The 13,025-nt window shown below is 36.4% G+C and overlaps 1 protein-coding gene across 13 annotated transcripts in view; it reads left to right on the top strand.

The window, feature by feature from the left end:
• Positions 1-13,025, top strand: part of LOC112557532 (coronin-2B-like) — a 54,919-nt gene that overhangs the window by 32,638 nt on the left and 9,256 nt on the right. For 11 of the 13 annotated variants that reach the window (XM_025227454.1, XM_025227450.1, XM_025227458.1 and 8 more), the window contains 9 exons: positions 409-573; positions 915-1,031; positions 1,375-1,479; positions 1,692-1,788; positions 4,200-4,311; positions 4,883-4,997; positions 9,435-9,491; positions 11,487-11,692; positions 11,948-12,107. In XM_025227454.1, coding sequence (XP_025083239.1) covers positions 409-573; positions 915-1,031; positions 1,375-1,479; positions 1,692-1,788; positions 4,200-4,311; positions 4,883-4,997; positions 9,435-9,491; positions 11,487-11,692; positions 11,948-12,107 — 1,134 coding nt within the window. Of the gene's footprint in view, positions 1-408; positions 574-914; positions 1,032-1,374; positions 1,480-1,691; positions 1,789-4,199; positions 4,314-4,882; positions 4,998-9,434; positions 9,492-11,486; positions 11,693-11,947; positions 12,108-13,025 lie in introns of all 13 variants that reach the window. The other 2 variants (XM_025227447.1, XM_025227455.1) reach the window with 2 other exon arrangements.

The raw sequence follows: 13,025 nt of genomic DNA, 5'->3' as shown, positions 1-13,025 counted from the left end.
AAGGCTCTTTTACCAGCAAAGCATAGTGCAGGGAATCAGTATATCGGTATGTTATCTCAGCCAATAAAAAAAGCAGGCATGAGGGTAAGGCAGGAAGAAAGATCATCAGGAACACAGTAATGAAGACATTAATGAGCAGACAGTCCATTGATACAGTCAGTGATAGGTGGCCAGTGAAGGAAGATCAGGGGCTGACAGCAGCAGCACCAAAGAACAGCAGCATTCTGAGCACATGGAATGGTGTGGAATGTGGCATGTTAGCTGCAGTAATCTGGATGTGAGTGTAGTCTGTGTTTAAAGAAGTCACCATTGAAAAGAAAATGTATTGAAAGTTCATGTAACTGCTGTTTCCAGTTTAGTCACTGCAAAACAATAATGTTTAGTTTTTTTCATTTTTTATGTTTTCAGTGTATTATATGGAATGTAGAACAAGCAGAACCAGTGAACATTGTGAAGTGCCATACAGACACAATCTTTTCAATTGGTTGGAACCGAGATGGAAGTCTTTTTGGTGCTACATCTAAAGATAAAATGTTGAGAGTTTTAGACCCTAGGCAATCTACTGTTGTTGCTGTGAGTATATGCTCTTAACATGGAAATTTTATGAGATTTAACACAGTGAAAGTGTCCTGATATCAATAGCACTACTTAAATGGGAGAGGCATGGATGGTTTACTTTTTACAGATTTATTTGTTTAAGAGGTCATTATCACACTGGGGTGACTTCATTTCTTATGTATATTTTAATTAAATGCAGGTTGTGTGTGTTTGTGCTTGCATGACATGCATGTGTGTGTGAAAGAGAGGAATAACTTTCGTAATATCTTTTACATTGATGGTGCCCACTACCAACTCTGTAACTGTTTAAAAAGTGATGTGGCATAAATCAATAAGAGCATTTTAATTTTTGGTAGGAAACACTATGCCACAATGGTGCAAAAGCATCCAAGGTGGTTTTTGTGGACAACAACCATCTCCTGACTACAGGATTCAATAGCATGAGTTATCGACTGATGTCCTTCTGGGATTTGGTATGTTTATTGTTAGCCTTTTGTTATATCAGTACTAGAAAAACTGTAATTTTGCAAGTTTATTTATATAGTTTGTGTATATTTTTTTTCTCTGAGGTTCACTAACATTTTAGTACATTTCTCATTTCTATAGTTTTTATTCAAATCTCTTTGTCCAGTCAGCTGCTAACATTGCAGACTTACATTTTGTTTCTTTCAATCTTCTGTCATGTATGAGATACCACCACTACAAAGTTCTTGTTGGGGACATAGTGTGTTGTATTTTCTGCTGCATCATTTCAACAAGATTTATATTTTATTTTTTGAAATAACTAGATTAACATATTAGTTTTCTTTATTTCAGAGGCAGATTAAAAATCCGCTTCACACAACGGACATTGATTCCTCCTGTGGTGTTCTGCTGCCATACTATGATTATGACACAAAAATTATTTTCTTGGCTGGAAAGGTGAAATTAGTCAAATTATACATGAAAACAAAGTGTACAAGATATTAGCATGTGTATCCTCTTGTGCATACTATCTCCTGCTCTCTTGGTATCTCTTTATTGTCTAGTATATAATGAACATAATGCACCTTTATAGTCCTCTCTACATAAAACCAGACAAAGATTAAGATATATATATATTAAAGAGTGACTATTGTATTTTGATTTTGTAGGGTGATGGCAACATTAGATATTACGAGGTGTCAGTGTCAGATTCCTGCTGCCATTTCCTAAATGCGTATCAGTCTTCATCACCGCAGAGAGGCCTAGGTTTGTGGCTACTTTATTATTGTATATCATTTGATGTACTAAACTTCACTCAGTTGTTTGTCTTTTGCCCCTGTCCTTTATTCATTAGTGAATTCTCATCCTATTGTCATCATTTTTCCAGTAACTAGGGACTCCTTTTTAATATCAGGATGACACTTTTTTCCCCATACTAAAAAAAAACTGACATTAAACATTTATTCATGCGAATCCTTTTTCAGTCTTTGTATTTTGTTTGGAAACTATTGGTCAGTTCTCAGTGTTAATTTTTTTCCATAGTTTCAACTACAGTAATTTTATTTGTGGACATTATCTTTATTTGTGGCCTTGGCATCTTAAGCACTCAGCTGTTTTGAATAAAATATAGTTCACATAGTAACAACTATTGGGTTGTCAGGAAAGTCATAACTCATTTTTGCAATATATGAGGCTAGTTCATTTTTGGAAGTGCTAGATTTGTTTGCATTTTTGTTATTGTATGTCATTTGACAGTTGACAGTTCAGTTCTAGCTTCATTCTAAAACAAAAATTGAGTGATTTGGTTGAATTTTGGAGATTTGCTCTACAAGAATGTCAGTGCCAATGATGGTTCATGAAGTTCAGTGCTGGTGATTTCGATCTCAAGGATGCTCCTTGGTATTGGTGGCTCAGCAAGGTTGATGGCATCATAATAAAGGCATCCTTACAAATGTTTGTCATGAATTCTGGATAATGAGCACATGAAGATGGTCAGAGGTTGCGATTGCCGTTGCCTCGGGTTAATCACACTCTTGACATCTCTACCAACTCACGTGGACATTTACCGTATTCGCACACTTATACTAAATTGTTTATGATACTTCACTTGACTCTGAGCTCCCAGCGTGCATCCCCAACAACAGACACAAGGCAATTTAGTGTAATAAAGAAATTATTTGAGAGTTTGACAATCAATTTACAAAATCATACCATGGATTAATTCCAAATATGGCTGTTCTCTAGGTGTCCCGTTAACTTCCCTGTGCCTAGTCCAGGGATCATGAGCCATTTACTACCTTAACTACTACACACAGCACACTGTGCTCATCTAACACACACTCGCCACTTACCTCTTCACACAAAAGTCTGTTGCAATGTGGAGGGCCCTCCGATGTTCCTGACATCTGAGAATCTTTTGCTATATCACTCCGTCGAACGTTGCCACCTCTTTCACGAGATGTGAAAATTCTGGCACTGCCGCGTGCCACCGTGTGTCTCTCCCCTCTAGGCCGGATTGCTGTCTCAAGCTTAACAGCGCCTAATAAGGACCAGCGCTTATCTACCAGCCTCAGTCTACTGTTACTACTCATTTCTTGAGTCAGTTGTTCTGGAGCAGTCACGATTCCAAGACAGACTCACAGCAGAGAATCTGAACAGCCTTGAACAGATCTCTGCTACAACCTTCCCCCTTGAGAATCAAGTGCAAGGATGACAACTCTTTGCTGGTCACAATGCTAAATCCTCTTCTGCAAGGATCATCCTCTCTCATTATTGGTCAAGCATACTACAACCATTCTGCTACTTAGCTACATCCAGTCACTACCTAGCTAAAACATGACAGACAAGTGGTCACTTTGACATACCCCTGCGCACTGTATCCTCCTTACTTACCCCATCCCATCAATAACGTGGTCTGCAAATGTGGCGCCATCCTGTCTGGCTTCCTATTCACTACCTGTGTCCAGTCTGTCACAATAACAACCAGCGCTGTTGTCCTTCTCTAGGTATACCGTGGCCTTACAATTAATGGGCATATCCTGACTGCCGGTCTCTCCTTCTCTGAGAGATCTCCTGTATCGACAACTGCCATTCAACATTCCAACCCAACCCTGCGCTAGGCCCATCCTGACATAAGCAGTCCTCAATTCACAAGCCTACTGATTCCAGCAAGATTTCTTTGCTCCAACGGTCTAGTGCCTCCAAAGGCCGACTACTGTATAGCTGACATAACACCCCCTCAAGCGCTAACTCGTTCCCACAATTACCCTTTCCACCTTATGATAGCCCATTTACCTGCATGCCCACTCGTCTCAATGGAGGGAGCAGAAGTGCAGTACCAACACTATAGCCCTATTCTTTAGTTATCATATGACATTTATGACCACCTCAGTAAGCTGGTATACGTTAGCCTGCTTTATATAACAGTTTTTCGCTGATAAAGACATGTCTTTCTACAAATGAGATATTGTAAAGCTCGCTGAAAAGATGACAAAAAGTTACCAAACAAAATGGGCAGTATATCATTGATTGATCTTTGTTCTTTATATAAATAAATGCCCTTAGAAAAAATATAGAAAAATACATCATGACTTTTCTGACAACCGGATACAAAATACCACTTTTCTGTTGGAGTGTTGCTGTAAGGTTTGTTTTAATTTCTTATGATATATTAACAGGTATGATGCCAAAGAGAGGATGTGATATTAGGCGCTGTGAGATCACGAGATTCTACAAGTTACATGGTGCTAAGAACTTGGTTGAACCCATTTCCATGATTGTTCCACGAAAAGTGAGCCAGTTCTTTAATCATAAGTTTTCTAGCAGATTTAATGCACTTCTGGTAGTTTGCAGTGTAACATATTCTCAGCGTGCAATAATTTTACATCTTATTGATGTTAAAGTTATTTAGGAGATATAGTGTTTATGAAAAGAAAATATTTAAATTTATAAACAAGTAAATGAGTTTTTGTAGGAAAATCTACCGTGTGCATTCATAGGTTCTGAATTCATTACAATAATAATAGAGATATTGTTTTTGGATAGTGGTATGTCGTTGAGTCAGGAGTCTAATGGAGGGATTTATTTTTTAGAAATTCTCTTTAATTTATTGGTAAGTTTCTCTCCATTGAATACGTCAAGCAGAATACCAAAGCTTTGCTTTAGGTACCTGGATCAGTAGATTTGATTTGTGGATTATAAGCAGTGGATCACAATAGGTTGTTATTACTCTTCACTTAGTTGTGAAAGTTGTTCCAATATACACTTTTTATGCATCATTATCATACGTTTTAAAATTTTTTGTGTTGTTGTGCTGCATTGCTTTATTGTTTACCTTGTTTATTAGTACCTCCTATTTTGCAGGGGATAATTTTCAAGAGGATATTTATCCACCGACAGCTAGCACTATTCCATCGCTACGAGCTGATGAGTGGATAGCTGGCCAAAACCGGGAGCCCATCCTTGTGTCACTCATGGTATGTGTCACACCTATGCTTGCTGTCAACAAGCTGCTTAAAGATATGCTTGTTTTGTGGACATGCAGTACGTTGGTATCTAGTGTTCCAACATACTACTGCCTTTAGTTCCTCTGGCTTACAGACGCAGTCATCACTGCTTGTGCAAAATTTGCAAGTGTTAATTTTTTGTGTGTGGAATGAGTTAACTTATTGGTATCAATCCTTGAAACTCTTTAACCTCCATAGATATTGAAGAAAAAGGCCACGAGAAATTAGTTTAATATACTAAAAAGTACCAGGACAGATAGAGACAAGAACAGTGAGAGTATAATGTCACTGGTTAATTTAGTTTTTTAGTTTTTCAACACTGTTTACCCTCTTGATTTTTATTTTCATTTGTCTCAACTGAAGGACCTAGTGTTGTAAAAAATGTTTTCTAATGATTAAGTGAAGCTCAAGACAAGATCCCAGATTCCCATACATTTTTGAGATTCATACCTACAGACATCACCATGCACAGAAAGAGGTCAACAACACAAACGTCAGCATTGTACCTAGACTACGTAATGTTGTGAATGCCTCAGCCAATGGGATAGCTGAGACCATAAGTAAAGGCTGGCCCTCTTACCTCATCCGTAAAATCCAGAAAGTACAGAACTCTGCTGCATGTCTGGTTCTTAGACCTAGGAAGCGGGATCATGTTATTCCTCTCCTTTGTTTTCTGCATTGGCTACACATCCCGTGCAAGCTGTCTGTACTGTGTTTTAATTTCTTTGCTTGCAGGCTCCTGCCCTGACTATTTCTCTGAACCTCTTTTCCCTTACATCTCAGCCAGACAACTATGCTCTTTGATGACCGTTTCCTAACTATTCCTGTCACCAGAACAAAAACATGGTCACATGATTTTTCTGTTACTGTGCAGCAAAACAATGGACCTCTGTCCCTTTCTTATCCACCACCTGCCCACAATTGAGTCCTTAAAATGGACTCTGAAAATGCACCTCTTCCTTGCATTACTCCTTACAACAGTCCACACAATGCTAGTCCTTTGTCACACTCTTTCCCCCTTTTCCGCTTATTAATACTTTCCTTTTTGTTTTCCTTTGCAAGATCACGTCACTCTCAGTCTTTATTACTTGGTCCTTCATCACATTTTCTTTATTTGTCATTTGTTTGTTATCAGTACTGTTGTTTATCCTTCTGCTGTTCATATGTTTGTTCCTTAGTCTCATATGTTGTTCATGTCTTGTTTTTGTTCTTAAGCACGAGTATGCTTTTTATAAGTATGCGTTACACAAACCATGTTCTTATTATTATTATCAAACTAGACCAGTGTGTGTACAAATGTGACGTCATGATTTTGGCCACTTTCTGTGCAAGGTGATGTTTGTAAGCATGCATGTTGAGTCTATTGGTCTATTCATCCAGATTTGGAGAAATAGTACCTTTCGTAAAGCTTGGCCTCTAATTATTAGAGCAACCTGTTCATCTCACGTCCTTTAACTCACACTATCCACCTTCCTTTATTTTAAAATGTAATCTCCAGTGTCACCTACTTTAAAATGTCAGTTTATTTTAAAACTTTACATTTTATAATAAATTAATAATAAATTTTATGATAAAGTTATTTTATTGCTTTAGAAGAACTTAAAATGATAAAAAAATTTATAGAATTGTACTCAAGTTTAGCTTAGGAGTAAAATGAAGAGAGAGAGATGAGACAATACGGCTTCTTTCCCTTTTGCCATCACTGTGTACACATGTGGGTTTCTCGTTTTCCTAAAACAAAGTTAATAAAGGAACAAAATTTAAATGTCATTTTAAAAATTTTAATAAATATTTAAAATATTAAAAATTCTTTAGTTTGAAGAAGTAGGTTTTTCCCTTCATTCTACTGCATTGATAGTTTACTTTGGTATATAATGTACCAAAACATGAATAAAATTACAATCTAAATCAAAGAAACAGAGACAATCAACAGAGTTTGCATCTTCGGACAGCAATATCTGTAGTGAAAATGTATACAAAGAGTTTAGTATTCTATAGACAATTAAACGCACTTTAGCTTTTTCATATTTTTTATGTTATTTAGTGGAGTGTGTTAAAAAGTCAGATATATTTGAATTTTATCACTTTTCTGGCTTGTTCTTTTTAGTATTATAAATATATGTTTATGTTCATATAGTTCGGTATACAACAAGGTTACTTTTGCAATTCATTTGTATCTGATGAGCAAAGTTTGCAACACAAACCAAAACAAAGTAGCAGAGCATCATATCTCCTTGTATAGTAAGAGCTGAGAAATAAGGAAGAAGAGATAAGGTTTAGGATGGGAAGACAGCACAAGTAAAAATTTACTCATTTTAAAGAGATCCATCAACTCCATGAATTTATGTACACTACAAAGCAACATTATTAATCTGCTAAAGCAGTTACATGTCAGATTTGCTGTAACTCACTCTCTAGCAATGTACATCTGAATGAAGATATATATATTTCACATACACACAATCTCCTGTAGGTACTGTTGCATTAGGTCACCTTAGGCTGATAGTGGGCATGACTAGTGTATCTAGTCAAGCATATGGCTTTTTGAATGAATGAGTTGTGGTGACACATACTGGAATAACATATATCTGCAGAAAAAGTGAGGACTTGCGTGCCAGCGTATGACTAGGAATAGTGAGGATGAGAGATGCCTTTCAAAGGATTTTCTAATTATACATAAGTCCCTTTGCTTTGTTCTGGTGAGCTAGGAACAGATGTTGAGAAGGCAAGACTATTCCTATTTCTGAGTGAGAAGTTTTGAGACCAGGAGAGGGATAAGAAAAAAAAACATGAGACCATGCATGAAGGACTAGCATAACCAAGATGATGATGATGATGATGATGTAGTTTTATAGCGCGCTAGTATCCGCATCACAAAGATGCGCTCAATGCACGGTGATCCCAGCAGCCACCAAACTGCAGGTCAAATGAAAACTTCAAAAAAGTTTAAACAAGTGAGTCTTAAGATTTTTCTTGAAAGATCCAATACTATCAGACTCCTTGGTCAAGAGGGGAAGCGAGTTCCACAAAAGCGGGGCTACATTGGAGAAGGATCTGAAACCCGCAGTCTTCTTGTTAGTATTCCCTGACTGAACACTCGGTCGTTCAAGTCTGAAGTGTGCTGCTGAACGAAGGTTCCGCTGGGGTTGGTAACAGCGAATGAGTTCTTGCAGATAGACAGGCGCAAGGTCATGAAGACAGTCATAGGTTAAGGTTAACAATTTGTGCTCAATTCGCTTCTCCACAGGAAGCCAATGTAGGTCACGTAGTACAGGAGTAATATGGTCAGTTGTTTTCTTTCCTGTAACTATCCTCGCAGCCGTATTCTGCACTCGCTGAAGCCTCGACAACTTCACTCTTTGAAATCCCCCAGAGGCAGCTGTTGGCATAGTCTAATGTAGAACCGATGAGGGACACAGCAACTGCATTTGCAGTCTTCTTATTAAGACTGGGTCGGAGTCGTCCAAGAGTGCGGATATGGAAATAACATGCCTTGACTACAGAACTGACATGATCAGACATAGTTAGAAGATTGTCGACATAGAGTCCAAGGTTCCGTACGGAGCTGGAGAGGGGGATTCTAGCTTGACCCACTTGAGCAACCAAGAGCAAGTACAGAGCTGACAGAGAACGACCAGATGTTCAATAGGCGGTATAGATTGTTGGGCTTGACTGAAAACTATGTCATCATTGCATCCCATTTATGTAAACTGTTGAAGATAGTGCCTAAATATTTATGAGTTGACTATTCCAATGGCATTGCCATGAATAATAGTGTTGGAAACATCAAGCTTGTACATCTTGAAGTCAAAGATGATGATGATGATGATGTCTGTTTGTAATGCGCAGGTATCCATTCAGTAATTTTAAAGTATCAGAAGTTGAGTCACAATGTTTCATTTAGTGTATTAATGTTCCGTTTAGTGAGCCAACATTTTAAATTATGATTTTTTTATTTGGTAGAAGCCATCAATTTTTTTTTTTTTTAAGTTTCAGAAGTAGAATCACAATGATTCATTTAGTGGGTGGGCATCTAAAAGAAGGCTTTTTGTAGAAGCTATTATAATTTTAATCAGTACAAAACAATAGTTTAATGATACAAAACTGTTATGTCTTCAAAGAATGTGAGTTTGCATACCGAAATGTTCGTGTTAAATGTCACATAACGTAATATAACCATCATGAAGTTCGAAATACTCGAAGTACAGAAATACTTAAGCAATAACATTAAAAATTGGAAAAAAACGTGTTCTTGATATGTTTCTGGCTATTTTTGTATTTTTTCATTATTTGCCATTCTTTTCCAATACTTGCTAAACATAGCCTCTTTGATATTTTTTCTGAAGCCAAAACATTATTTTCTAGGCGTAAATTTTTATGGTGATTCATGTTTTGTTATGTTGCTAGGATGGCCAAGTCACAAACACACCTAAAATCACCACTTCCAAAGCTGTTCAGAAACAGGTAACATGTGCAAGTGTCCTACCTTGCCTGACATTTCAAGGAGAACAAGCTTGATTCAGCATTGCTATTGGCAGCTTAGGGTGAAATGGGGGTAGAAGGGAGTAATGTCAAAAGGGTGGCTTAGGGTCAGTAGACTGAAGGACAACAGAAAAGTGGGTGAAGGGATGTACAATTATTTTGATTGACATAAGCTTGTGAACTTTTATGAAATGTTTGTAAAAGCAGAATTCAAGTGAGAGAAAGTTGTAAGTGATGTCTTGGGCTGGTGTAATTTACTAACACTGATTTTTGTGCTCATAAACATATTGATCTGCATGAGCACTGTCATTTTCTGTATCATTGAAAGAATTAGTAGATACATGTACTGGCAGTATATACTAGACCAAATTTTACTGCAGCATGAACAGATTTGGGAAGTCTATTGGGACTGATTTGATTAAGTTTATTTATGCAACTACACAAACATTACTCTGCATGTTTGATCTTAATGTTTATTGTTGGCTAGCTTATGAAATAGCGCACAGTATATGCACATAAAAATGCATGTGTGTGCACATAGGTAGAAGTGCATGAGAATGGATGCTACAAACAACCAAGTAACTATTGCTAATACGTTTGCAAAACTACCACAATAAATAATACCTCTGCACACCAGTGAATGCTCACTTTCATAAACTAACATGGAACAACTGCTCCACGCTACAGTATATTTTCTTTGCTTTCCAAGATGACATGAAGTGACTTTCATAAAATTATTTCTTTCTTGCTTTCTTTTATAGTTTTATGAAGCCAGTTATTAGTCGGTATTCTTCTTCTGTAATTGTTATTAGTTTTGCTGTTTTTAGTTTTTCTTTTTAATTCCTGATACTGGGAGGAGTAGAGGTTTTTTTAATAGCATTAACAGATCATCTAAATTTTTTAAAATACATTGTCAGCCTGGATGGGTTTCTGTCTCTCTCTCACAATGATAGCAACATCTTAATAACAGCAACAATACTCTTGGACTGTTTTTTTTTTTATCATATTGCCTCATACTTCATAGTTATTCCCTGGAGCACTTTGTTAAAATTCACTATTTATTTTTTGGTAATTAGCCAGTTTATATATAATGAGCATTTAATTATTTTCTTAAAGTAGATTTGTTTTCATAATTGGAAAAGGTTTTTATTATGTGACATTTTAAACTCGTAAATGTAATGTGTAGTTAAGGAATAGCCTTGCATGATGTAATCGTTGCTTCACTGACATACTCTGGATTTATCGTGTTAAAAAAAATTTAAAAAAAACAGATGGACAAGTGTCTTTAAAGAAAATATTTCCCCAACTCGATTCCTTTTTGTCACCTGATGTTGCCTGTAGCCTCTTTATTCCAGGTACTCCCTTCACATCTCGCTGCTTAAACTATATATTGCCAATGATAGAAGACAAACACTTATTTTAATACCACTAATATCAAAGCTGGCTTGCATTTCTGACGTATGCTGTTTCTGTTAAAATTAAGTTTTTTTCCCCAGTTTGTTGCTAGTTTTAAGTGTTTTAGTAGTATGAATTGTGAAAAATATGTAAAATAAAAAACATTTTCAAGAGTAGTGTCAAGAATTATACATTACATTCCACAAGGAGAAACATTGAAACAAGTTTTTAAAACATATTTGTTAAACTTGAGATCAAGGCTGAACAACTTTCAGAATACTTTTACTCGGTGACACTTTTAAACAGAAAAAGGATGTAAGTACGCCTGATTGATTGGTCAGGTGCTTTATATGTCTTGAGTCCTATATAGTTTTAAATTGACTTTTTACCCAAACTCAGATATATATTCTGAATGTATTGTTTATCATATACCTCTCAACATTAAATAATGAAAAGTTACATCACAAAGATGATCAAAATCTTAAGGTTATCTTGTTTGCTTGTAAGCATTACTGTGCTGTTTAAATTGATGAGTTGTTCTGCATGAATTTTTAAAATTCCCAATGAATTATTTGTTGCCAGGATGGTGCATTGCAGCACGGTCCTACAATCACAACCTACAAAGCTGTTGGTCATGGGGGTGAACCCCCTGTACAGCTGCGTAAGAACAAACAGACTAACATTGCAGCAGCCAGGCCCAATCATTGTGAGAACCAGCCTCCATCAGAACCAGCCTCAATCAAAAACATTAAGCGCCTCAGCTTTAATGAGGAATTTGTGACAGTCAGGTAGGCTGTTTTATGGTGTGAAGTGTTTGTTTGTGAACAGTGGCTTTGTTATGTTATATACAAATGAGTGCAGTTGGGAAGTTTATATAAGTGTACAAGTGTGTTTAAAAATTGATCTTATTTAACATTTATACTTACAATCTTAAATTTCGTATGATCTCAGAATGTGGGCATCCATGTTATATTTGGTATGCACATGTGAGAGAGATATGTGAAAACAGTCGTGATATTAAATTCTTTAATTGATATTGACAGTCCAGACAGCAGCACTAAAAGGATTTCATTAGAGAGCAATGCTTCATCAGCTTCATCAGTTATTTCTCCAAGCAAAACTGTTGAGAGAAAGGTCAGTTCACCAGGCACTCCTCCTGGTGCAGAGCCTTCAACTAATGGACTTCCTTCCTGCGATTCAGAGGTATCATTTACAATCATAGGTGGTCAGGAGTACCTCTTCATTTTATTTTCCTTTGCATTGACCTGTCTGGATAGTTGTCTTTCTGGTCCTTATGAATCCATGTTAGAATCTTGCATGAGAAGTTTCTTATTGTAATGTTTTTGCTTTGATTTGTCTGCTCTTCATACCACTGCATTAGTTTTGCTGTCATAGATTGCTTGTTTGAAGGCCAAAGTTGCTTCAGTGAGAAACTGTTTATTTTGAATCATAATTTAATATTAAAAGATGATTTGGTAATTTTGTGGTGATTTATTAGAATAATCATTATTTACATTTTTAATGGTAGCAGTGAAGGTTAAGAAAAGTCATTGTCTGATGAAAGTAGTCATGTTTCTTTGTTCTTATTGTCTATATTGTTTCTACCCACTAAAATAATAAGGCAAACAAGAGCAGTAGACATGTGAGTAACTTGATAAAAGGTGTTAATTTTTTTTTTTTTGCAGTTCAAACAGATGTCTGAATGTATTTAAAATACTCTAATAAAAACAACCTCATGTGTGATCTTTTTAACCAAAATTGATCATGCAATAAATTATCCCCCCCCCCCCAGAAACAAAACTAAAATAAATCAAGCCTTCTTCTGTTTATTTTACTTTTCATATGGTTCTTTTTGAAGCTGCAGGTTTATACCTTGTATTTTGAACATCCTGAAAAATGAACAGGACCAGTGGACTTTAAGATATTGTTTACTTGCTGCTAGGTTTTAGAGCGGACATCATCTTGTTTTACCATAAGCTTTCCAATCTCTCTTCATTTGCTGCCAAAATAGCATTTCATATCACTTCCATTTACTTCTGATTTAAGTTCTCACCAAGCTTTGTTTTTCCTTGTTTAGTGTTATCATCCTACTCATTGCTATTATCCATGTCTGTTACTGCC

Source organism: Pomacea canaliculata, linkage group LG2 (assembly GCF_003073045.1).
Source record: "Pomacea canaliculata isolate SZHN2017 linkage group LG2, ASM307304v1, whole genome shotgun sequence".
Lineage (NCBI taxonomy): Eukaryota > Metazoa > Mollusca > Gastropoda > Architaenioglossa > Ampullariidae > Pomacea > Pomacea canaliculata.
Note: the sequence above shows the minus strand (reverse complement) of the source record. Positions and strands in the feature narration are given on the sequence as shown.